The sequence below is a fragment of the Oryx dammah genome, unplaced genomic scaffold, assembly GCF_014754425.2.
Source record: "Oryx dammah isolate SB20612 unplaced genomic scaffold, SCBI_Odam_1.1 HiC_scaffold_19, whole genome shotgun sequence".
NCBI lineage: Eukaryota > Metazoa > Chordata > Mammalia > Artiodactyla > Bovidae > Oryx > Oryx dammah.
In genome coordinates this window covers 77,654,618-77,679,982 of record NW_024070203.1, presented here as the reverse complement: position 1 = coordinate 77,679,982, position 25,365 = coordinate 77,654,618, and the positions used below count along the sequence as shown (strand labels likewise).

At 40.6% G+C, this 25,365-nt stretch overlaps 1 protein-coding gene across 2 annotated transcripts in view; it reads right to left on the bottom strand.

Moving 5' to 3' along the window:
• Positions 1 to 25,365, bottom strand: part of NIPAL2 (NIPA like domain containing 2) — an 85,554-nt gene that overhangs the window by 13,126 nt on the left and 47,063 nt on the right. Inside the window, exons 5-8 of one of the 2 annotated variants that reach the window (XM_040261004.1) lie at positions 21,171 to 21,292; positions 9,562 to 9,658; positions 3,026 to 3,161; positions 1,002 to 1,090 (exon numbers count right to left, since the gene is read on the bottom strand). In XM_040261004.1, the coding sequence (XP_040116938.1) occupies positions 1,002 to 1,090; positions 3,026 to 3,161; positions 9,562 to 9,658; positions 21,171 to 21,292 (444 nt within the window). The remainder of the gene's footprint in view (positions 1 to 1,001; positions 1,091 to 3,025; positions 3,162 to 9,561; positions 9,659 to 21,170; positions 21,293 to 25,365) is intronic. The other variant, XM_040261005.1, reaches the window with a different exon arrangement.

Below are 25,365 nucleotides of genomic sequence, written 5' to 3'. Positions count from 1 at the left end.
GCATATAAATATACAGTCTTTTGTTACTTTCTTTTGTCAAAAATGCAAAAAAAATTAGACGTCTTCAGAGGTCTTATAACCTTTCTCTTTAAAAGTAAGGTTCAATTTTGGGAAATGAAAAGTTAATTACATTTAAAATTTTCCCATTGGCAGGAACAGTTTGCCATGAAATAAAAAGGACATATGCATTAGGTAAAAATAATCCCTCATTACCTCCAAAATGCATAAATTTTGCATGGGGAAATGAAGTCCCAATACAACCAGGTAGAAAATACAGCCAATAAGCTAAAGAACTAGGGTATACCTGGATCTACTGTATTTTTGTTTGGATCAAGTTTTGGACTTATGTTTTTATAATAGTATTGTGTCTGACATATTTAGACATTTCTATGGACATTCTTGTCCATAGAAAGAAAAGAAGTGCAATAGTAGAAAAACCGAGGCCATAACTGCAAAGGCAGTAGCTCCTGCTCTCATCTGTCTGGCCTTCTGGGCAACGCTGGATTCACTTTAGGACCCCACTCTTTGATTCAGGTGGTGAGGGCCAGAGAGAGAAGAGTCATGGAACTGGGGATGTCTGACCCAGAGACAGGGCACAAGAGGACCCTTCCGCTGCTCTGATTATCAGAAGGACTGACAGAGAAGACTCCAGAAAGCAGGACTAAGATGAGCATCTTGAATTCACAGGGAGGCTAATTTCAGCCCCAATACAAGGTGATATTTCTAATGATTAGAGCTCTCCAAATAATTCAAGTGATTCAAACTGGGACTGAGCTGCCTCCGTGGGGCAGAGAGCTCTGGGGAACATTCACGCAAAGTAGGATAACCTGTCCTAGAGGTTGCTGTGGAAGAAAGTCAGATGCTGGGTGGTGGCTAGGAGGATTTGGGCTATTTATCCCTTCTAACCAAAGATTCTTTGATTTCCTTATTACTCTGAGAAAGACTTCATTTACCCTTGTTGTAGAGGTAGAGTCACCTAAGTGTAGAAGGCCCAAACTCACCTGCGATAATGGCACTGATGGTAAAGAAAACGTGGTTAACAGGCACCACCATCGCTGTGTTGTAGAGTTTTGTGGCTTGATTCAGGAGCCTAGAGCAGAAGACACATACTGAAGCTCTGTCTTTACGAGATGCTCAACAATAAGTTAACAATAACAATGAGAAATGCATGTTCTTTAGCTGCAACTACAAAGGGAAAGGAAGTGCAGTGAAAGGGCATTTCCAATCAGCAGTCATAGCTTACATGCATCTGATGTATGAGATCAGATGTCAGGTTTTACGGTCTGTTTAAACCAACAACAGTAACAATGAAAAGCAATTAATCATCTTTGGAGGCCACAGAAGTTTGAGTTGGAAGCGATTCAAGCTGCTGGACCGGTATCACACTGGGGCTGATTCATTAGGATAGACCCTAGAATCTGTTAAATATCATATCTGGGGAATGGTCTAGCTATCCCTTGACATGCCACGTGCCAAGAGAGAAGATGGAGAAGCAAAGGAATGTTTAAGGTTTCACAAACAATGCTCAGCCCTCCAGCTGCAGAGCACATGTGGGAGCTTGGCTTCCCCCTCTGGTTGCCAACAGGGTTCAGGTTCTCACAATGGCACGCTGTGGCCTTGCCAGGGACTATACCTTTTCCAAAGCAGTGCACCGGACAGGTATCACCTGGACACTCAAAACAGCACTAATGCTTAGGTTGTATTCTAGAGCAATTGGGAGATAAAATTTGTGGGTAGAACCCAAGTGCTCCTTTGTGTGTGTGTGTGTGCATACATGCATGCAGGAATACACACGTATGCATGTATACAGGCATGTAAGTATATACATACATGTACAAACAGACCTCCTGGGTAATATAATTGTAATGGGCAGGCAGGGCTGAGAACCATGGTTGCACAGTCCTACTGTGCTCATAGAGTTCTAGTGTGAAGGGTTGTGGGGACTGAAACAAGGGAGATGGGAATGTAGTTTACCTTCAATTGTATCTGGCTTTTAAACTCATGAAGCAAGAGTTTCAAGCTAAGGATGTTAATCACTCAATTCTGAAAGCTATTATAACAGTACTGATTAATTCAGAAGAAGGGAGATGAAGCAAAATAGCAAGACGCAAGTATTAGAAACACGCTTGATCTTATAAACAAACGAAAGAAACAGTTTGTTTATGACATACAAAACAGTGACAGGACATTGGATTTCTCCAGTAACACACTTCTTGTAACAGGGTCCATAGTCAACCCGTAACAATTAGACTTGACTTCCAGCACCTTAAGGCAGGAACCACTCTCTTCGAGGTTTGGGCTCTGATTTCCCGGCTGGTGCGCTTGCACAGCACTTCAGAGTAAACAAAAAACTTAGGGGGCAGACTCAGGATAATCGAGCAGCTGAAGGCAAAATCATAATGTGAAATGGACGGGAAGTAATTGGAGCCGATGGAGGTGAGGGAAGAGAAGAGCAGAAATTAGAAATTTTCCATGTTGCCACTGTGAGGCCCCAAGAGAAACATAAAACAATCATTCTGCAATCCCATGGGTGCAAAGAAAATTCTGGCTAAAGATGCAAAGTTTTGGAGAAAGGATTTCCCTCCCAGCCAAACGTCTGGTTTTGTCCATCTCTGGGCAATTAATGAGAATGAGCTAACAGATGAAGGTGAAGGGTTCATGTATTTTCCATATTTAGAATGAAATCCTCGATGTGGACCTGCCCCTTTGATTTATTGCTAATGACAACCTGTGTACGATGGATATTAATTACAAGCAGAAGAGCATCAGGAAAGTATCAAAGTGCACTTAGCTGGATTAGGGCCACACTTTAGAACTCACAAAATGTGGAGGCAATGCTTCGCAAAAACTTATTATTGGATGTGAAGGATAAAGCCAGGCATATTGGCTGAAGATAAGCTTAGACCCCTCACCCTTAGAAATCAGTTGCAGCTAATTTTAATTATCATCCGAAGCCAATATGAATTACTGCTCAGAGAAGCACAGGAATGTTGAAAGGTCAGTGAGTGTGCAGGAGCTAACTTACTTGACTTGGAAAACACAAGATGCGATCATGATGATACACATGATATAGAAGATGGGATAAGTTAGTTGCATTTTATCCGTCACAGAAAAAGTGATCATGCCTGAGACAGCTTTTACGGAAATAACAGTCACCGAGGCTGAAAAAGAAAACACAAAACACAAATAAAATTCATAATTGAGAGAGAACTGCAAATAAATATCTTAAATTTATATGGTAGAGTAGTAAATACTCCTGGTATGCTTTAAGAATGAAGACTGCTGTGAGAGGTGTAGGGAGGAATGAGACGCAGGCCAAGCAGTAGCCTTGTTGCTCAGGCTCTGCTGGGCTTTCCATTTCCTTAAATCAATGTGCTTCTTATCTTTGGAGCAAGATGCTTATTTTCCAGCTCTCACTGTTGAAAGGATGCTGCGGAGGTTATAATTACTAGTAGACAGAAAGGAGAAAAACAATGAAGGGAGGAGATAAGAAAAGGCAGACTGCCCATGTGACGTTAATGGGAAAATAACCACTAAACTATACTGAAAAGACTGAAAGCCAAATAGATGAGAAGACTGGAAGGTGAAAAGCAACTCACTCAGTGAGTTTATTAAGAGCTGCACTAAAGTCTACACGTGAGCCCTTTTATTAAACCTTCTCTTTTTTAATTGGAAGATAATTGCTTTACAATGTTGCATTGTATTCTACTGTACAACCATGCTTGTTGAGCCCTTTTGTTAGTAAAGGCTTGGAAGTTTCACTAAAAATATTCTTTGACAGACAAGACACACAGTACAGCACAGAGCTGAGTATTCATTTCTCGGAGTCAACCAGAAGTCTAAGATTTACATAAGCAATGTCCATTTATTTTCCACGTTGAAGAGAAACCTATCTCTATGAGACCATAGGTTCCAAATATCAATCAAGAAAAAGTGACTTGAGGTTCTGTCAATATGATAGCAAGGAAGCATTTTCTGGAAACATAGTTTTTTTGCGGGTAGAAGAAAGGGTTCTCTTTTTGTCTTTAGTTCAGTTCAGTTGCTCAGTCGTGTCTGACTCTTTGCGACCCCATGAATCGCAGCATGCCAGGCCTCCCTATCTATCACCATCTCCCAGAGTTCACTCACACTCACATCCATCGAGTTGGTGATGCCATCCAGCCATCTCATCCTCTGTCGTCCCCTTCTCCTCCTGCCCCCAATCCCTCCCAGCATCAGAGTCTTTTCCAATGAGTCAACTCTTCGCATGAGGTGGCCAAAGTACTGGAGTTTCAGCTTTGGCATCAGTCCTTCCAATGAACACCCAGGACTGATCTCCTTTAGGATGGACTGGTTGGATGTCCTAGCAGTCCAAGGGACTCTCAAGAGTCTTCTCCAACACAACAGTTCAAAAGCATCGATTCTTCTATGCTCAGCTTTCTTCACAGTCCAACTCTCATATCCATACATGACCACTGGAAAAACCATAGCCTTGACTAGATGGACCTTTGTTGGCAAAGTAATGTCTCTGCTTTTGAATATGCTATCTAGGTTGGTTATAACTTTCCTTTCAAGGAGTAAGTGTCTTTTAATTTCATGGCTGCAATCACCATCTGCAGTGATTTTGGAGCTCCCCAAAATAAAGTCTGACACTGTTTCCACTGTTTCCCCATCTATTTCCCATGAAGTGATGGGACCAGATGTCATGATCTTCGTTTTCTGAATGTTGAGCTTTAAGCCAACTTTTTCACTCTCCTCTTTCACTTTCATCAAGAGGCTTTTGAGTTCCTCTTCATTTTCTGCCATAAGGGTGGTGTCATCTGCATATCTGAGGTTATTGATATTTCTCCTGGCTTTTGTCTTAGGTCCCTTGAAATTACTGTTGCATATAATTCTACAATTTAGCTGAAACCCACAGAAAGTTGAAAAATAATTTTTACCTGATATCAAATATCTATAAGTCAAAGGCAATATGATGAAGAAATACTACCTTTGATTTACTTGGTCACAATATATCTGAGCTTTATTCCTTTTAGCTCTTGAGAAGTATGTGTGTGTGTGTGTGTGTGTGTGTGTGTGTGTGTGTGTGTGAGTGTGAGTGTCTGTGTGTACAGTGTTTAAAATAATAGGTGGTGGCCAACTAGAAAAAGACTAATTTTCAAAAAACTAAAACTATACTTTGACTTGAAGGGTACCAGGGCATACTTCCAAATCAGGCATTTTCTCTCTGTTAAAAGTCATAATTAACAGAAGAGACCAGGTGATAAATTCTAACAATAAACCGTCTATCTAAACAAAGAGGCCCTTACAGCTGGGCCTGTCTTCACCTTAAACATTTTTGACCCAATCATTTTACATATTTTCTATAGATTATGAAAATAGTCATACTTCAGCTAATCCAGAAATTTACAATATCCATAGATATGTATGCCACTTGATGGTTTCAGTTTATAAGGTTAGCTCTTGAGAGACCTAGATTTCCTCTTAAACACTTGGCTTGAAACTGGAGCATGATGTGGTGAGGGGCTTGTGGTCCGAACAGCCAGGTTTCCCAAACAGATCATTAACCGAGAAAGAGTTGAACACACTGTTTCTTCCTCTCAGAACCTCAGAATTGTAAAGGCCACCTAATTCAGTCACCATCTGATGTTAAATTATACTTAAATACAAAACAAAAACAAAACTAGAATTCTTTAGCAAAACCAACTATCAGTTGCTAGAGTTAATCATTATATTTTCAAAGCATGCACCATCACCCCCTGATTAATCACTGTTTATTGTAACTCTCCAAGTTATTTCTAGGCTGGTGTTGAGTTCTAAATGAGACAGGGTAGTGGCTGGGGAGCATGGTTAATGAGGATGGGTGGGAATACTGAATTGTAGTGCAGTATCATTCTAATGCTGTAGATATAAAAATAGAAAGTACTTACATATGCCCAGAAAAAAAAAAAAAATGAAGAAACTACATCAAGATACTATCAGTGATTATCTTTAGGCACTAGGATTATGAATAAACTTTAAACTCATTTTTTCAAACTATAAAAGTATACATGCTCATTCAAAAAAAAAAAAAAAGGAAACTACAGAAAAGTCTAGAAAGAAAAATAAAAATCACCTGCCATCTCAACAGTCATCCTCAAATCATTTTTAACATTTGAGACTTGTAGTTATTTTTCTATTGCCAAGCACAAATATATCGTAACATGTGAACCATACAGTATATATTACTTAAGAACCTGTTTTCCATTGCCATTAAGTATTTTCTGCACCAGTAAGTATTCTTCTAACACATGATTTTTACTGGCTGGAGAGTATGCCTTTGTACAAATGTAAACTATATTTTGGTAATTCCATGTTCTTGGATATTTAGATTATATCCATTTTTTTGGTATTAAAAATGAAGCTGTGATGATTATCCTTGAATACAAATCTTTGTATATCATTCTTCCAGTATCTGTAGGAAAACACTTAAAGGGCAACAATTACTGTTCTTCTGAAATCTATTGGCAAACTATCTTCTACAGAGGAACAGACACACTTCCATCATGTCATGCTGCAGTACCCAACTACATGGATTTTTATGTTTTACATGAAAACATTTTATATTTTCTTGGTATCTTTCTCTGTTTTCTTAATTCTCAACAATAGATGTGTGTTACTTTCATCATTATAACAGTACCATTTTTTGCCCGACATTACACTGAGCCATGTTTGAAAGTCAGCCTTCTCAGTTTATTCCTAGTTTTCCACCAGAACTGACTCTTGGGCTTATTTACCTGTCCATTGCTTTCCCGTTTTCTATTTCGTTAACGTTTGCCTTTACCTTTATTAATCGATCTTTTCTGCTGGCCTCAGCTTTATTTCGGGGCTTTCTCCCTGACTTCTTACTAATTTATTTATTGAATTCCTGGCTGCGCTGGCTCTTCGTTGCTGTTCTCAGGCTTTCTCCAGTCGTGGCCAGTGGAGGCTATTTTGTAGCTTCATCATATTGCAGTGGCTCTCTTGCTGTAGGGCCTGGGCTCCAGGCACGCGGCTTCCGCAGTTGTGCACGTGGGCTCAGCAGTTGTGACTTGATGGCTCTAGCGTGGGCTTAATGGTTGTGGTTCACGGGTTTAGTTGCCCCACGACATGTGGGATCTTTCCCGACCAGAGATTGAACCAGCACCCCCTGCTTTGCAAGGAGAATGCCAAACCACTGGGCCACCAGGGAAGCCCTCCCCTGATTTCTTGAGTTGAGTGCTTAACTGACTTACATTTAAAGCAATGAATTTCCTTCTGAATACAGCATTAGTCATAAACTATAGGTTTAATATTGTTTTCACAATAATTTAAGAAATAAATGTTGTAATGAAATTGAGGTTTCTGCTTCAGCCCAGCTGCAGTTTAAGTGTAGTGTTTAACATTCCCAGGTGGTATGGCTTTACTGGTTTCTATTTTTGTTATTATTTTCGGCTTTTCTTTCACTGTGATCTGAAAATGTGGTCTGTACTATTTCAACTTCGTGGAATTTATCAAAAATTTCTCTGTGGCCAATTATAAGATCAGCTTTTGTAAATGTTACACAGGCCCTTGAAAGAAGGTGTATTCTCTGCTTTCTGGATTTAGAGTTCAAAAACAGAACTGCCAGATCAAAATTAAGCATTCAGTTTTTCTAATTTTACATATTTTTCTGTCTACTTATTTCCATGAGCTAAGAGCAATATTCTACTTATATTTCTGTTAATGTACTTTGTGAAATAGCTGCTGCCCAGTCTACTGAAGGCCTCAGTCCCCTAGGGCCTCCCCTTCTAAGTTCCAGTTCTACCCTGATTGGGCTTCCCAGGCACCTCAGAGGGTTAAGAATCCTCCTGCAATTTAGGAGACGTGGATTTGATCCCTGGGTCGGGAAGATCCCCATGAGGAGGACATGGCAGCCTACTCCAGTGTTCTTGCCTGGAGAATCCCATGGACAGAGGAGCCTGGCGGGCTGCAGTCCACAGGGTCGCAAACAGCCAGACGCAACTGAGTACACTTGCACCAAGAGGGGGTGCCTCCAGGATCCTCCACTTCACTTAGCGCTTCTGCCTTGACTTTAACTTACATGGTAATCTCACAACCTTCTGCTTTCTTTTACTTCCAATCTGAGCTACCTTGCTTTAGATGAAATTACATATGAAGTCAAAATATTTACAACCAGCAAGGGCCAATCAGGATGCTATTTCAATAATCCTTATGGAGCTGAACCAGAGCAAACAGGCTGAATCCAATTTTAGAATCTTTTTCAAAATCAACACGGGAATTTTTCTGAAGTCCAATTTGGAAATCTTTCTTTTCCACTTGGTAAACTTAGCCCATTTATCTTTATGATCAAAGCTGATTTGTATGGTCTTAATTCTGTTACTTCATTTTTTTCAAGAAAATTTAAAATTCCCTTTATTTTCAATATTTTCTGGGTAATGTACATCTTCTCAGTTTGCTTTTGTTTTCCCTGTCTGTAATCTGGAAGAAAACAAAGTTTCTTTTCTGTTCTTTTGATCAACTGCATACTTGAATGTGTTCTAGAGTAAATTTGTTTCTATAAGTAACTACCACAAACGCCAATCTTCCAATTCAAAGTCACGGCAGACAACACAGGATGGGTGGGTCATCTTACTGGCAAAGAAGAGGCAAGGGAGGATTATAAATAAAATCTTTAAAAAGGGAATTTCCCAAATGATTAGTGAGATTTCCTAGTATTGATATATATATATATATATATAAGAACGAGACAGAGACAGAGAGACAGAGAGACAGAGAGAGACGGAGGAGTGGGGAAGAAAAATAGGTTTTAAAATATAGAGAGGGCTTACGTAGGCATCAGTTTTCAAATCTTATAAGGTATATCTGGAAAAAAGGGAATGAGTAGGTAAATGAGTGAGAGAAATGTTGTATTTAAGAAAATCACTGACTTGCCCGGTGGTCCAGTGGTTAAGAATCTGCCTTCTGATGCAAGGAACATGGGTTTGATTCCCTGGTTGGGGAATAAGATCCCACACACCGTGGGGCAGCTAAGCCCGTGTGCCTCAACTGCTGAGCTTGCAGGCATCAGCTAGACAACCCATGTGTTCTGAGCCTGCATACCACAATGAAAAATCCCGCATGCCTCAACTAAGACGTGATGCAGCCAAAAATAAATAAATAAAACAAAAAGAGAAAATCATACTGCTCACATTTGTGTTTCATATTAGCCATGTTTTAAAATTTTCTTTAAAAATGTAAACAGGATAGGCTTTGATAGTTCATTTCTGATATAAAGGTTTCAATTGGGTTGATTCAGTTGTTTCTTTAATTACTTACTGCAAAAAAACCCCTCAAATTGTCAGAGAGCAGGGAGAATTATCAAGAAGTAAAATTCCTTTAATATATTAAAAAAATAAACACATATCCATTGTAGCAATGGACATACAAAGTATAATTGGCGTAACTGAGAGTTTCTTTCTATAGATCAGAACTGAAAAGTAGAAACTATGAGAAAAAACAGAATGCTCAAATATTTCTCCTTTAAACTCCTTTATGACTTAGCATGGCTAGATTAGAGAATTAGAAAATAAAACACATCCTTACCTAGGAGTGCCACCAGGGTTAGCAGAATCACAATGTGTTTCATTCCTTTTCTTTTATGGAAATACAGGAGAATGCAGAAAACTAATATTTCTAAAATCTAGAAAGGGAAATAGGAAGAGTAAAGTTTAAATTATTTTACACAAAGTCTTCATAATGCCACACTTTTTGATTTTGCGATGAGTATCATATGAGGGTTGAGGGTGACTAGAATTCCCAAGGACAATTCTAAATATATGAGAACAACATAAGGAGCCTCAGCCATCCAGACTCAAGAGTTCTACCACCACCTACAGGGCAATGATGCCCAGCTCTAGATCTCTAGTTCTCCCTGCAACTCCAGTCTCATTTACCCAGGTGTCGACCAGACATTCCCACGGGCATGTTCAACAGCTATATCATATGAATATGGGCAACACTTAACTCTTTTTGAGGGGGAGGGGCTGTACCATGGGGCATGTAGGATCTTAGTTCCCTGACCAGGGATGGAACCCATATACCGTGCAGTAGAAGTGTGGTCTTAACCACTGGACTGCCAGAGAAGTCCCAACACTTAACTCTTTTTTCTCCCTCCACATCAACAAGGTTGAATTGTTATGGCTTATTCCAGTGATAACAAAAATAAAGAATCAATGGTACAACATTTAGAAGACTATTTTGTGTGTGTGTGTGGTTCTGGAAACAAGTTTTTTTTTTTTCTTTTAAAATATATTTAATTTATTTATTTGGCTGTGTGGGGTCTTAGTTGCAGCATGCTGGATCTTTCATTGCAGCAAGTGGGGTCTAGATCCCTGACCAGGGACTGAACTCTGCCCCCTGCACTAAGCGCAGAGTCTCAGCCACTGGACCACTAGGGAAGCCCCTGGAAACACAGTTTGACTCTTGTTATAAAAATAATATACCACTATCTGTAATACTTTACTTATGCCGAAGGGGTAGCTGATAGTATGGAAACCAGGACTCAACACACATTTTCTTCACTGGTTTGGCCAACACTTAATTCATGATTGCCTAGCTTCTCTGCCTGTTCCTCCTGAGCCTCCACCCTCTTAGGAGGTGCCCTGTTGCACAAGCTGAAAAGTCCTCTCTTTCCCTCCCTCCCCCACCCTTTTTGACTATTGCAACAGCTTCTACTTTGTCTTTGACTTGACTCCTGTCTGTTAATCATCCAGCCATTGAACAACAAGAGGAGTCATTTAAAACTGCAATTTGGATAATGAACTATTTCATTCATAGAGACTTATTACTTGTCTGATGTACATATTAGGTATTTACAGTACTATGACAAGTACCACTATGCCCTCTACCCAACCTGAGAACTAGAACCCATCAATCTCTGTGAAGCCTTCCCTTCACAGTTGCTCTCCCCTTCTGTGACCTCCCCAGTAAGCACTACATTGAATTTTGTGTTTACCATTCATTTTCTTTAATTACGTTTCTATGTATTCTCAAATGATACCATTTATTTTTGCACATTTGTTCTTTATACAAGTGGAGTCATATACTTGCCTTCACTCATTTGCTTTTTTTCACTGTGTATTATAAGATTCATCCAGGATGACACATATAGTAAAAATATAAATTAGACCTAGTCATTCCTTTGCTTGAGACTCCTGGGTCCTCATCATTGTGCATGGCTAGCTCATGGATGGTCCACCTGCAGTAGCTACAACGGCTTCCCCACTGCCCCACTTCGGTTCTCTGGGGTTCTCATGCTGCTCCTGCCTTTGGGCCTTTGCACTGACAGTTTGCCCTGCCTGGAATGCGCTTTCCCTGAGCTTTTGTTTGCACAATGACTCCTAGTCACTCAGACTCTTGGAGAGGTCTTCCTAGATCACTCTGTTCTAACAGAGTCACCTAGTCATCCTATCACAACCTCAACTTCAGGTGGCAACTGTAGAGTGTCTGAACCATGACCTGTCCACGTGTTTATGTTTCTTGTCTGTCTCCTCCAGCCCATCAGCTCTGTAAGAACAGAAACCTTTACTGCCTCCAGTGCCTGGCACTCAGTTGGTCACTCATTATTTTTAGAATTAATGAGTCAATTACACATTAAATTTATTATCAACGGTTTGCCAAAAAGCAGACTTAATGTCTAATAAACTGAGTATTCAATAAGTATTAATTGATTGGATGTTTAAAATTTTCCTTCCTTTAAGAAAACGAGTGTAATTTTGAACCCTCAATTTTATTTTTTAGTTTTTTTTTTCTTTTTTGAGGTCCTTAAGATAACCCAAAAGTTGTCTGAGAAGACCTTAAAAACACCTGAGAAAAGAAGAGAAGTGAAAGGCAAAGAAGAAATGGAAAGATATACCCAACTGAATGCAGAGTTCCAGAGAGTAGCAAGGAGAGAGAAGAAAGACTTCTTAAGTGAACAATGCAAAGAAATAGAGGAAAACAACAGAATGGGAAGGACTAGAAATCTCTTCAAGAAAATTAGAGATACCAAGGGAACAATGCATGGATGGCACAATAAAAGACAGAAATGGTAAAGACTTAACAGAAGCAGAAGAGGTTAAGAGGGGGCAAGAATACACAGAACTATACAAAAAAGATCTTAATGAACCAGATAGTCATGCTGGTGTGGTCTCACCTAGAGCATCCTGGAGCATGAAGTCAAGCGGGCCTTAGGAAGCATTACTAGGAACAAAGCTTGTGGAGGTGATAGAATTCCAGCTGAACTATTCCTTAAAGATGATGCTGTTAAAGTGCTCCACTCAGTATGTCAGGAAATTTGGAAAACTCAGCAGTGGCCACAGGACTAGAAAAGGTCAGTTTTCATTCTAATCCCAAAGAAGGCCATTGCCAAAGAACGTTCAAACTACCGTATAATTACACTCATTTCACATGCTAGAAAGGCAATGGTCAAAATCCTTCAAGCTAAGTTTCAGCAATAAGTGAATCAAGAACTTCCAGATGTACAAGCTGGATTTAGAAAAGGCAGAGGAACCAGAAATTAAATTGCCATCATCCATGGGGTCATAAAGAAAGCAAGGGAATTCTAGAAAAACATCTACCTTCACTGATTATGTGTGGATCACAACAAATTGTGGAAAATTTTTAAAGAGATGGGACTACCAGACCACCTTACCTGTCTTCTTAGAGACCTGTATGTACATCAAGAAGTAACAGAACCAGACATGGAACAATGGACTGGTTCAAAATTGGGAAAGAAGTTCATCAAGGCTGTATACTGTAATCCTGCTTATTTAACTTATATGCAGAGTACATCATGTGAAATGCCAGGCTGGGTGAAGCACAAGCTGGAATCAAGACTGCCAGGAGAAATATCAACAACCTCAGATATGCAGATGATACCACTCTAATGGGAGAAACTGAAGAGGAGCTAAATAGCCTCTTGAGGAGGTTGAAAGAAGAGAGTGAAAAAACTGGCTTAAAACTCAACATTCAAAAAGCTAAGATCATGGCATCCTGTCCCATCACTTCATGGCAAATAGATGGGGAAAAAGTAGAAACAGTGACAGACTTTTATCTTCTTTGGCTCCAAAATCACTGCAAATGGTGACCGCTTCTTGGAAGGAAAGCTATGACAAAATTAGACAGCATATTAAAAAGCAGAGACATCACTTTGCCAACAAAGGTGCTTACAGTCAAAGCTATGGTTTTTCCAGTAGTCATGTACAAGTATGAGAGTCGGATCATAAAGGTGGCTGAGTATTGAAGAATTGATGATTTTGAACTGTGGTGTTGGAGAAGACTCTTGGGAGTCCCTTGGAAAACAAGGAGATCAAACCAGTCAATCCTAAAGGAAATAAATCCTGAATATTCATTGGAAGGACTGATGTTGAAGCTCCAATAGTTGGCTACCTGATGCGAAGAGCTGGCTCATTGAAAAGACCGTGAGGCTGGGAAAGATTGAGAGCAGGAGGAGAAGGGGGTGACAGAGAATGAGATGGTTGGATGGCATCATTGACACAATTTGAGTAAACTCAGGGAGATAGTGAAGGACAGGGAAACCTGGAGTGCTGCAGTCTATGAGGTCACAAAGAGTCAGATATGACTTAGCGACTGATCAACCACAACAAGATACCTGAAGCAAAGTTCTTTTCTTCCCCCCAAAGAGACAGTATCTCTGGACTGAAATTATAAATATGAATGTTTACATTGGACACGTAAAAATATTGGCACTAGTTTTTTTTCTTAAAAATGACGAGAGTTGGGGACTTCACTACTTTCAGGATTGCACTTTACTCATGGAGCCTTTTCTAAATAAACACAAATGTCTCCTGTTCCAACTCAAGGTTTCACCCATTGCTTTGTTTCTCCCTTTAATCCTCTGTGGGTACGGAAAGCAGCAGGACCATATCTTTCTCACTTAAAACCTTTTCATCTAATATGGAAGATTAACTCATCCCTTAGTCTTGTCTTTTCCTGGCAAATGAAACCAATTATTTTAACCTTTTCTTATAGGACTTATTTGCCAGACCTTTAATTTAATCAGGTTGTGCTACAAAATCTTTTCAACTCCTATCTTTTCACCTTTCCGAGAGCTGCCATCAAAACCAAAGCATCCCTCTCAGCTTGGTCTCCCCTCAACCAGAGGAGTCCATTTCTCACGTGACTCAGTTACAGACAGCTCCCAGCAGCCTTTGGGATCATGGTATTTGTGGCTGGAGGGAAGGAAGCCATTCCTGCATCAAGGCATAGAGCATGTTAGCTTAACCTGTTAGCATGCTGATTATTTTTTTGGGGGGGGGATGGTGGTAGCTATCAGTTTAAAAAATCATATGTGACTTTTTTTGCAAACTCATCTCTATGATTTCAGATCAATAAAATATGAGTTTCTGTTATTCACAGAATGACTGTTATTTGCCCTTGGTTCTGTCCTGTGGCAAGAGATCACAGAGCTCCCAGGAGTAAGATATCCAAGCCGCATGAGTTAATGTTAATTTTTTTCCTAGTAACATTTTCCCACCTCTCTGAACAAAAATTCAGTATTAAAGAAGCTGTGACTTCTGCAGGTTGCTGCAACCCAGAAGAAGCAGCTTTGCTCACTGCTATCTCAGAGGCCAGAAGTAATAACAGCACAGGGTGCACGCTCTCCACATGCTTTACTTGTACTAATTCATTTAATTCTCACAACCATCTCAGGAGGTGGGTGCTATTATTATCCTCATTTTACAGATAAGGAAACCAAGGCTCAGAGGGGTTTCCGCTGGTAGGCAGGATAATGCCCCACCCCACCTCAAGATGTCCATGCTCTAGTCTCTGGAACTCGTGTGCATGTTACGTTACACAGCAAAGGGGCTTCCCAGACATGATTAAGGCTATGGATCTTGAGATGGAGAGATTATCCTGGATTGTCCAAGTAGGCCCAGTGTAGTCACAAGGGTCCTTAAAAGCAGAGAACCTTCCCAGCTGTGGTCAGAGAGAGATGTAACATGAGAAAGACCCAAGTCAAGGAATGCTGGCTGCCTCTAGAAGTTGGAAAAGGCAAGGAAACAGATTCTTCCCCAGGGGCACTAGCAAGGAATACAGCTCTGCCAATATCTTGATTTTAGTCCATGAGACCCATGTTGAATCTCTGACTTTCAAAACTGTTAAGAAAATAAAATCGTGTTGTTTTAAGCCACTAAGTGTGTGACAGTTGGTTATAGGAAAAACAGGAAACGAATTCAGGTTTGGGTACTTGAAGTCTTTCCAGAGGAACAAAATCTTCAGGATGAATTTTCTGAATTGATTCTGGGTTTTCTGGATTCATTCTCTAATTGAATTTAAAGGCACTCCTCACCCTGTTTTCGGCAGAGGATGAGGTGGTTAGCTAACATCGCCAACTCAATGGACATGAATTTGAGCAAACTCTGGGAGGATAGTGAAGGACAGAGGAGTCCGGTGTGCTGCAATCCATGGGGTCACAGAGAGTCAGACACAACTTAACGACTCAACAACAACAATAATAATCACTTTGTTTTCAGTGGCAAAAAGAGCACTGGCAGTCCATGGGATGATGTGACAAGAGAGATACACAAAATTTCACCACTGGAAACCCCACTCCCAGTACCAAATTCCGAGCCTGCAGTCATCTCATCTTCTCAAGTTCTCTCTGAAAGTGTAGCTTTTGATATTGTGTCCTTGTTCAAAAGAAATGGGCTCTGCAAAGATTCTCTCTAAAGCCAAGTCTGGACAAAGATCTGATGCTTGGAGGTCAGCCTGTATCGATTCTGCATGGAGAGGTGGGTGGGGAAATGAATTGGAGCATGTACCCCAGAAGTGGTCCACTTGGTTTTGAATTCTGGCTCTTTCACTTAGTTTCTATATGACCTCAGGTAAGTTACTGAACCTCGCTACTTGGGCTTCCCCATCTGCCAGTGTCTAGGACTGCTTGCTGCCCAGGTGAAGGACGCAACGTGGTCGGAGCGGGCACAGGGCTCAACCTGCTCAGTGAGGTTGGTGACCTCGGCTGCAGAAGTGGGTCCAGTGCAGACCTGTGAGTGCTACTTACATTCAGACAATCAAGCAGATGAACCTCACGCACCAGACACAGAGGGCTTACACAAACAGAATTTTCGCCTTTCAGGTTTTAACACCTGCTGGTGGGTGTTGAAGCAGCTTTTGCCAGAAAGGCTGACTTAATAATGGGCTTTGGGGTAGAAAATCACACCAAACGACAGGCTAGGCCCCTGCTTCTGCTTATTTAATTTTTTTTCTGGTGGAGAGAAAATGAGCACCATGCGGATTATTTTGTGAAGGAGAATAGTCTGTGGGGAAATCTGGGTATGCAAAAAAAAAAAAAAAAAAAAAACAAAAGCAGCCACAATCAAGCCTGCCAAAGAACACAGAGTAACTGAGACCCAGAGCCACAGCCCCTCATGCGGGTTCTGCCGAGGTATTCATAGCTGCTATTCAACAAAAGGCCCTTCGAGAAAAGGGCCTCGTGGTCACATAAGCCTGGGCAGGGCAGGATTAACAAGGTTAAGCCTAACTCTTCCCTAAAGGACTTCTAGTTTTTAACATGCTAACGGAAATGACGAATTTCTCAGGGGGCCATGTATGTTTCACAGCATCTCTCCAAGCTAGTTTGACCTTGAAAACCTGATTGTGTTTTGCTTTTTGGTAAGCACCAGGTGGGAAAATATGTTTTAGTGGATGAGCACAGGACACTTCATTCCTCTCTGACTAGTAGACACCAGGCTTCTTAAATCCTCTTCTTTCCCCAAAGAGTCCCAGCTCAGAGCTTGGGCCTTGTTTCTGAGGCTTCTACTTCACGTAATCCTTAAAGGGAAGATGGATATTGACCTGAGACAGCTGAGACAGCTAAACACATAATAAAAGGAGATGCTCTTAGCTAGTCTATAATATGACTTTACAATCCCCTTTTGAGATATGTAAAATTTATTTAGATTTTAAAATATTTTTATTCATTTTACTGTTTATTTGATCAGTTTCCAAAGGCAGTTCAGGTGTTATGTTTATACTTGGTGTAATATACAAATACAAGATATAATACAAATACTGTATAAATCATATGTAATATAAAAACAGTTAGATGAACGAGTCTTCAAAGAATTGCCTTAATTACTATAATTGTGATCTCTGCAATCACGGTTCCCAGAAAAAGTACAGAACCTGGCATGATGAAGGATTAAATATTAATTATGTACATGTTAACAGACTTAAAACCAAACTTCAAGTCAAGATCTTAGTATATAATTGATAACTTCTGAGTCTTTAGAGATGTAACATATAATGGATTAAATTCCAAACTGAGATAAACTAAGATAATATAGATCTGTTCTCCTAAGAGTCTAATGCCAATAGTGTTATTCAAATGCGACTCTATTAAAGACTCATTTTATGCTGTCATATAAATATCTGGAATTATTTGCATTTTTGGTGACACTTATTTTCAAATATACTTTCACTGTTTTACAGGAATATGAGTCTCCCCAGGACTATAAAATTCCCACTTCAGGAATTCTCCTCTATATTCTAGGTGACTAAATTAGTCGGATGAACTTGTGAATGAATTAATTTAAGATTTACCTTTGGAAAATAGAAAAATGCAATTACTTCAGTGTACATTTTTGTGAGATTATAAGGCTTAAAAAGTAGTTTTGTTCTTTTAAAATGTTTTCTCTGGTATTAAAACAATATAAAATACATCATCATCAAACAATGCTGTTTATTCCAGGAAATAAGTCTTGATGCATCTTTAATCTCCAAAGGATTCAGTGCAGGCTTTTAATTATCTGGTTACAGACTCTGTGACCCTTTTCTTACCGGATGAAGAATTCGTTTTGCCTGTAGGCAAAGAATAATAATGTGTTGGTAGGACTTCAAGTCTAGACTATCACGAAATGCTCAAAGAGTCCTTCTAGTGCTTAGATTTGATTGATGAAAGCTTTAAGAGTTAAAGGACTGGATACAGTGGACAAGTAGGAAGATAAAAGAGGGAAGGGGGGAACAAAGTACGACAGACCTGAGGAAGCCTACTCTGAATTGGAAAGCCCACTCCTAAACTCTGTTGGAGGATGACGGTAAGGGGAACCTTCCAAATTAAGAGAGGAGGGAGTTTAGGGGAGAAGATATTGAGTTCAGTTTGAGATGTTAGTCCTGCAGACTCTATGGGATATCCAAGCAGGAATAAGGAATAAGTTGCTGTTGTTGTTCAGCCCCTCAGTCGTGTCTGACTCTTTGAGACCCCTTGGAGTATAGCATCCAGGCTTCCCTGTCCTTCACTTTCTCCTGGAGTTTGCTCAAACTCATTGAGTTGGTGGGAATAAGCGGACAGATGAAAACACAGGTTTGGGGTCAGGAGAGATCTGGGAAGGAGATGCAAGTCTGGATTTGAAAGTCTTTCTAAAGAATGATGGTGGTGGAGTAGGCAATCAGATCACTCCAGAAAACCCTGGAAGAGTTGTGCAGCATGGAAAGATAAGAGTGGATGCAGAGGGGGAGGAGGTGCCCACCAAGAGCCTGGAATGGATTGATCAGACAGCAAGAAGAGAAACAGGGAAAACAAACTGAAGAAGCTGGGACGAGAGCGCTGCCAAGATTGTCAGAAAACACCACACAAGAGGCGAGGAGGATCAGGACCAGCAGAGCACCTCCATCCGGCAATTCTTGGGGAGGGTCTACTAAAGTGTGATGAGCGAGGAGAGACGGGGAGCTGAGGGAGGGGAGGGGAATACACTTTCGGTGGTGTTTAGAGGGGAAATCGGTGAGTTTATTAAAGGGTGTGTAGTGTATGAGGAATCTTAGGAGTGGGAGATGTAAACAGAAAAGCCCTGTAAACACTTGTGTCCCAGTGGTCAGAACTATGTATCAGAGATGGTAAGATATACAGGCTTCTGGTCACCTGGCTAGGGATGGCCACACAATAGCGTAATACTGTATGGTCCCTGCTGTAACATCCTGAGTCACATCACACTGAGAGCAGAGTTTGCCATGTCTCTGCAAACGCCAGGTATAAATAACAGGTATAAAGCAGGACCAAACTATTTTACAAAGGCAATGCCAAAGAATGCTCAAACTACCGCACAATTGCACCCATCTCACATGCTAGTAAAGTAATGCTCAAAATTCTCCAAGCCAGGCTGCAGCAATACGTGAACCATGAACTTCCAGATGTTCAAGCTGGTTTTAGAAAAGGCAGAGGAACCAGAGATCAAATTGCCAACATCCACTGGATCATGGAAAAAGCAAGAGAGTTCCAGAAAAACATCTACCTCTGCTTTATTGACTATGCCAAAGCCTTTCACTGTGTGGATCACAATAAACTGTGAAAAATTCTTCCAGAGAAGGGAATACCAGACCATCTGACTTGCCTCTTGAGAAACCTATATGCAGGTCAGGAAGCAACAGTTAGAACTGGACATGGAACAACAGACTGGTTCCAAATAGGAAAAGGAGTACATCAAGGCTGTATATTGTCACCCTGCTTATTTAACTTATATGCAGAGTACATCATGAGAAACACTGGACTGGAAGAAGCACAAGGTGGCATCAAGATTGCCGGGAGAAATATCAATAACCTCAGATATGCAGATGATACCACCCTTATGGCAGAAAGTGAAGAGGAACTAAAAAGCCTCTTGATGAAAGTGAAAGAGGAGAGTGAAAAAGTTAGCTTAAAGCTCAACATTCAGAAACTAAGATCATGGCATCTGGTCCCATCACCTCATGGAAATAGATGGGGAGACTGGAAACAGTGGCTGACTTTATTTTTGGGGGCTCCAAAATCACTGCAGATGGTGATTGCAGCCATGAAATTAAAAGACACTTACTCCTTGGAAGGAAAGTTATGACCAACCTAGACAGCATACTAAAAAGCAGAGATATTACTTTGTCAACAAAGGTCCATTTAGTCAAGGGTATAGTTTTTTCAATAGTCATGTATGGATGTGAGAGTTGGCCTATAAAGAAAGCTGAGCACCAAAGAATTGATGCTTTTGAACAGTGGTGTTGGAGAAGGCTCTTGAGAGTCCCTTGGACTGCAAGGAGATCCAACCAGGCCATCCTAAAGGAGATCAGCCCTGAGTGTTCATCAGAAGGACTAATGCTGAAGCTGAAACTTCAATACTTTTTTGCCACCTGATGTGAAGTGCTGACTCATTTGAAAAGATCCTGATTCTGGGAAAGATTGAAGGCAGGAGGGGAAGCAGATGACAGAGGATGAGATGGTTGGATGGCATCACCGACTCAGTGTACATGAGTTTGAGTAAAGTCATCATCTGGTAGTTGATGATGGACAGGGAGGCCTGGCGTGCTGCAGTCCATGGGGTTGCAGAGTCAGACACGACTGAGCGACTGAACTGAACTGAACTGAACTGAACTGAACCTGTTTTAAAGGCAGAGCACTGGGCCTGATAGCTTTTTGAGGTCACTTTTAACCCTAAAAATGTATGACTGTGTGCCTTGATTCTTTTTATTGAATTCACAACTATGTTACCAATTCAGTTCTTGGTTAATTGCTGATCTAGACAACCCCATTTTTCTTCATCCTGCCTGCCTTTCCTAGAATATGCTTATTTTCCAATCTAAACTGACTTCCATAACAAGTTATATGCCAACTATTTCAATCACATTCTCTCTTAATACCCACCAGACATAGTCATTGCATCAAATTAAAAAAGAAAATCACAATTAGTGGCTTCCAATTTCTACATCAGGTCATTCTGTTTTTTCTTTTCCCCATCTCTCAGTATTTCCTATTTCTCTTCAGACAGGCTATTGCATGGGTCTCTATAAGTACTTTTTTGAGGAGAATACCTACCTTAAATAAAATTCAGTGAAGTAAAATATGTCTTCAGGTACTTTCCTTTGACTTGGGAAGAGAGGGTTTTTTTTTTGTTTTTTTTTTTTTTTTTTTTGAGTTGTCCTAAAATACGTGACTCTGGACTTTGCTGGATTAAATTCCATTAAATTGTGGAAACTGTTCCAGTGATAAGTCATCCCCAAGGACAGAATACCCAGGGAACAGGGATACTTCTATTGTTGATTTAGTGTTTCAAATATTGGTCAAATATATTTACATTTCAATGAATTATTAACACTGAGAAGAAAAGATTATACTAGCTCTCCAACATCTCCATGTACCAGTGGTCTAGACAATATCGTTTCTGGGATAGTAAAATTTTTAGAATTCTTACCATGTAGATCATGAACTGCCAGCCAACAAAGTAATACTGTACTGTTCTTGCGGAGATAGCCTGAGTTGTATTTGGAGCAAAGTTCACCAATAGATAAGTTCCTGCCAATGCCAACGTCATACCTTTTAAATGGAAAAGACAAACCATGTTGAAAAGGGCCATTCAAGCCTTGTTGTTTACGTAAACACTTCCTATACACTGAGCATTACTTGTAAAAGTCATGAAAGTGAAAGTCGCTCAGTCATGTCCGACTCTTTGCGACCCCATGGGCTATAGTCCATGGAATTCTCCAGGCCAGAGTACTGGAGTAGCCTTTCCCTTCTCCACGGGTTGCCTATGAAAATACAATCTATCAAACCATCCCAAGAACATCACGCGTTTACCCGACAACATTACCTTTAGAAGGGGATAAGATAAGGGCCACGGGATGGATGGGGTAGCACATAACTTCTGATTTTTCTCTGTCATTCAGGATGAATCCTGACCTCTACAGAGAAGCTTTCCTCAGAGATGGGGACGATCAGAACACGTGCATATGGAGACATGGAAACACATCCAACCTGGCTGCTTGTTTCCATGTAGACCAGGAAGTGCATGGTGACTCTAGATCCACCTAGATCTAGATGGCAGGGCCCACAGAGTGGGGAAATCCATCACCTGATGGCCCACTCTGCACTTACTCACCTTGGATCCTTTACACACACATACTTGGCTATTTTACACTTTGAAACTCTTATAAATGAATACCATAATCATTGTCATTTTTTGGAGTCCTTTTAGGAGAAATAACAAAGTGAATGCTGACTCTGAGTCATATTGACTTGATCTAATTTAAAATCTAGAATTCCAGGGATAGCTTGGTAAAATATCACATTATAAACCTATGTAAGAATGTGTTACTGTCATCACTTTAACATTACTTATAATAATGGAGGAACGGAAAATGTGCGGGAGAAGTGGCCACAGAGAAGCGGATTTGGCTTTCCAAATAACACTGGAAACTGCTTATTTATTAATAATTAGCAGCCTGAGAAAAACTGATTTATGTAGCATTTTTTGGGCAGCACAACTTGAAAACAAAATTCAACCTGTTTCACCACTGAGGCCAGCATTGTTGTGTATATAATTTACAACCAGCATACACTCCAACCTGAAACAATTTGGTTTGTCTATACAACCTCATAATTTGAAGACATCAATTTCCTATTGTTCTCAACATAATGATTTAGAGTTTTGAACTCTAGTTTCTGAGAATCCATTTGATTTTTTATATAAGCTAGACAATAGCTATTCATGGTATAGTACAAGCTATAAAATAAGCTTACTCTAACGTAACAATTTATTCAGTACTACTTTGTGAAGACAGAAATTATACACACAATTTTAAAAGCTATTTTCTAATGAGAATTTTTAAAAGAAAACAATATACATTATTAAGCATTGTAATAAAAGGAAACAATAAAAACCATATATAAGAACTTGGGCAAAATTATTGGTCAGGTCTGTCCTTTCTTTGACCAAAATAATAATAATAAAAAAAAGAAACCAAAGATCTTATAAGATAATTGTTCAATATTACATTCCTCGGAAGAAGCAATATTTTAAAAACCCAGCTTTCTAAACTTAGTAAAGCAAAATAAATGCATTGAATACAATTTCACAATCTCAGAGTCTTCCAACCTATTCTTGTGAAATCTAAATTTCTTATTTATATTGTGTTCCTCTGCCAGTTATTTATCTCATCTAACTGTATCTAGTGTCAAACTTCATTTTTCAGGAATTTGGTTTTTATTTATCTGTCTTTGGCTGCGCTGGGTCTTCATAGCTGCGTGAGCTTTTCTTCAGTCGAGGCAAGCGAGGGCTACTCTTTGGCGGCAGTGCATGGGTTTCTCGTCGCGGTGACTTCTCTTGCTGCAAGAGGAGGGGCCCTAGGCCCGTGGGCTTCAATAGTTGTATCCAGTGGCTCAGTAGCTGTGGCTCCCAGGCTCTAGGGCTCGGGCTCAATAGTTGTGGCACGGCATGTGCGAGCTTCCCAGATCAGGGATCAAAACCCGTGTCTCCTGCATTGGCAGGTAGATTCTTTACTGCTGAGCCAGCAGGGAAAACCTTGAAAATTTAGTTTTGAATGGATAACACATGCATACAGTAAAAAACTCAAAAGCCATACAAGAGGGATCAGTGAAAGGAAACTCTTTCTCACATCCTTGTGGCCCACGAGGTCCCCTCCTCAAAGTGAGTGACTGCTGCTGGTGCTTGAGATTTTCTTTCCAGAGATGCTTTAGGCAGGCATGGGTGAGAGTGCATGCGTTTTGATGTTAGCATATTATACACACTTTTCTGTATCTTGCTTTTTTCCCTACTTAACAGAACATCTTTTTCTACTCCAAGAACATCTTGGAAAACGTTTCACGTTATATGTCGGGCAGCGTCATTCTTTCAGAGTCTGCAGAGTGTTCCATTTATGGAGGCGGCATTATTTCCAACATGGTCCCTGTTTCACATCCTGACACACCCCTCCCTGTTGCACCTCTGCTCTCTCATGTGCGGCCTGTGCCCATTTCCACCAGTGCAGATCTTCACTGCCTTCCAAAGCTTGTTAAAAACAAATACAATGACTGATGGTTTTGCGAGTACCCTTTAATTTTTCACACGTATTATCTCACGTGAACCTCACATGACTGCAAGTCTAGTGAGTAACTCTACGGCAGCTCAGGAGGTCACACATTCTTTCTTGCTAATAATTTTAATTTCAGCAACGTCCTACATTTATGAAGGCAGTTCTGGATAACTGCTCTTATTTGCTTGTTTCTTTGGTGTCATTGTATGTGATTTACTGTCTCCATGAGTCGTGCACATTTTTCATAAGTGTTTAAAAGTGCTGCAGACAGCCACTAGCAGTTGCTTCAATAAATTTCTGCAAAATATTTTTATATTCCACCTTTTCCTAAAAGTGGCATGAAACATCACATTGTTGTTGCTGTTTGGTCGCTAAATCGTGTCCAACTCTTTGTGACCCCCATAGACCGTAGCCCACTAGGCTCCTCTGTCCATGGGATTTCCCAGGCAAGAATACTGGAGTGGGTTGCCATTTCCTTCTCCACGGGATCTTCCCAACCCAGGGATCGAACCTGATCGAACCCAGGGATCTCCAGCTTGGTAGGCAGATTCTTTACCACTGAGCCACCTGGGAAGCTAATATGAAACATCACAGTTCCTGCTATTTTTATTTCAGTAAAGCCACCAATCTTTGGAAAGGTACAAATTTCTGACTTAGAAAACTTGCTAGTTTACCTTCTGTTGGCCCATTTGCCCAGAGGAGTGCTCTGGAAGTGTAAGATACTAGAAGAAGGAAAGCAGCACTTCACATGCCCTTGGCCTAGGGACGTGGTTAAATTTCAAGTCCAGACTTGGACAGTGGAAGTCTCATCTGAACTGAGACTGGCTCCCCAGAGTTAAAATCTTACTGCTACTGTTAGCTGCACAGGCCAGGTGAGTTGTTTATCCCTCTGTGACACAGTCTCCTCATTTCTAGGCACAAATTAACTTATCATACTTGCTAGACTCCAGGAATTTGGCTCTGCAAGAGGCCATCCTGGGGAGCAGAATATGTTTGAAAGCTTATCTGGAGGCCTGTGACAAAGGGCCTTGGGACAAATGCAACTTAGGATGCTGACTGCCAAGGGTCAAAGGCCATCTGAGTCAAACTTCAAAATTAATCCAAACTTGTATCTCTAATATTGGTCTAGAGATGACTAGGGACTATCCCTGGGGCTGTCTGTACAGGGGTAACAACTCAATTTGAAAATTAAAGGAAAGGGCAGGAAGGACTCAGCACTTTCTGATTATCTAGTGAAGACTTCTCTCCACTAGTCTTAAAAAAACAGAGCAGAAAAGAAATGATGTAACTGACAGGACACAGAGAGGAAGAAACACCAGCAGCACTGTTTGCTACTCACTGCTGACCTCAGGGAGTGAAGTCGCTCAGTTGTGTCCGACTCTTTGTGACCCCTTGGACTGTAGCCTACCAGGCTCCTCCATCCGTGGGATTTTCCAGGCAAGAGTACTGGAGTGGGTTGTCATTTCCTTCTCCAGGGGATCTTCCCAACCCAGGGATTGAACCCAGGTCGCCCACATTGCAGGCAGACGCTTTACCATCTGAGCCACCAGGGAAGCCCTAACCGTCTGTTCAGTACAT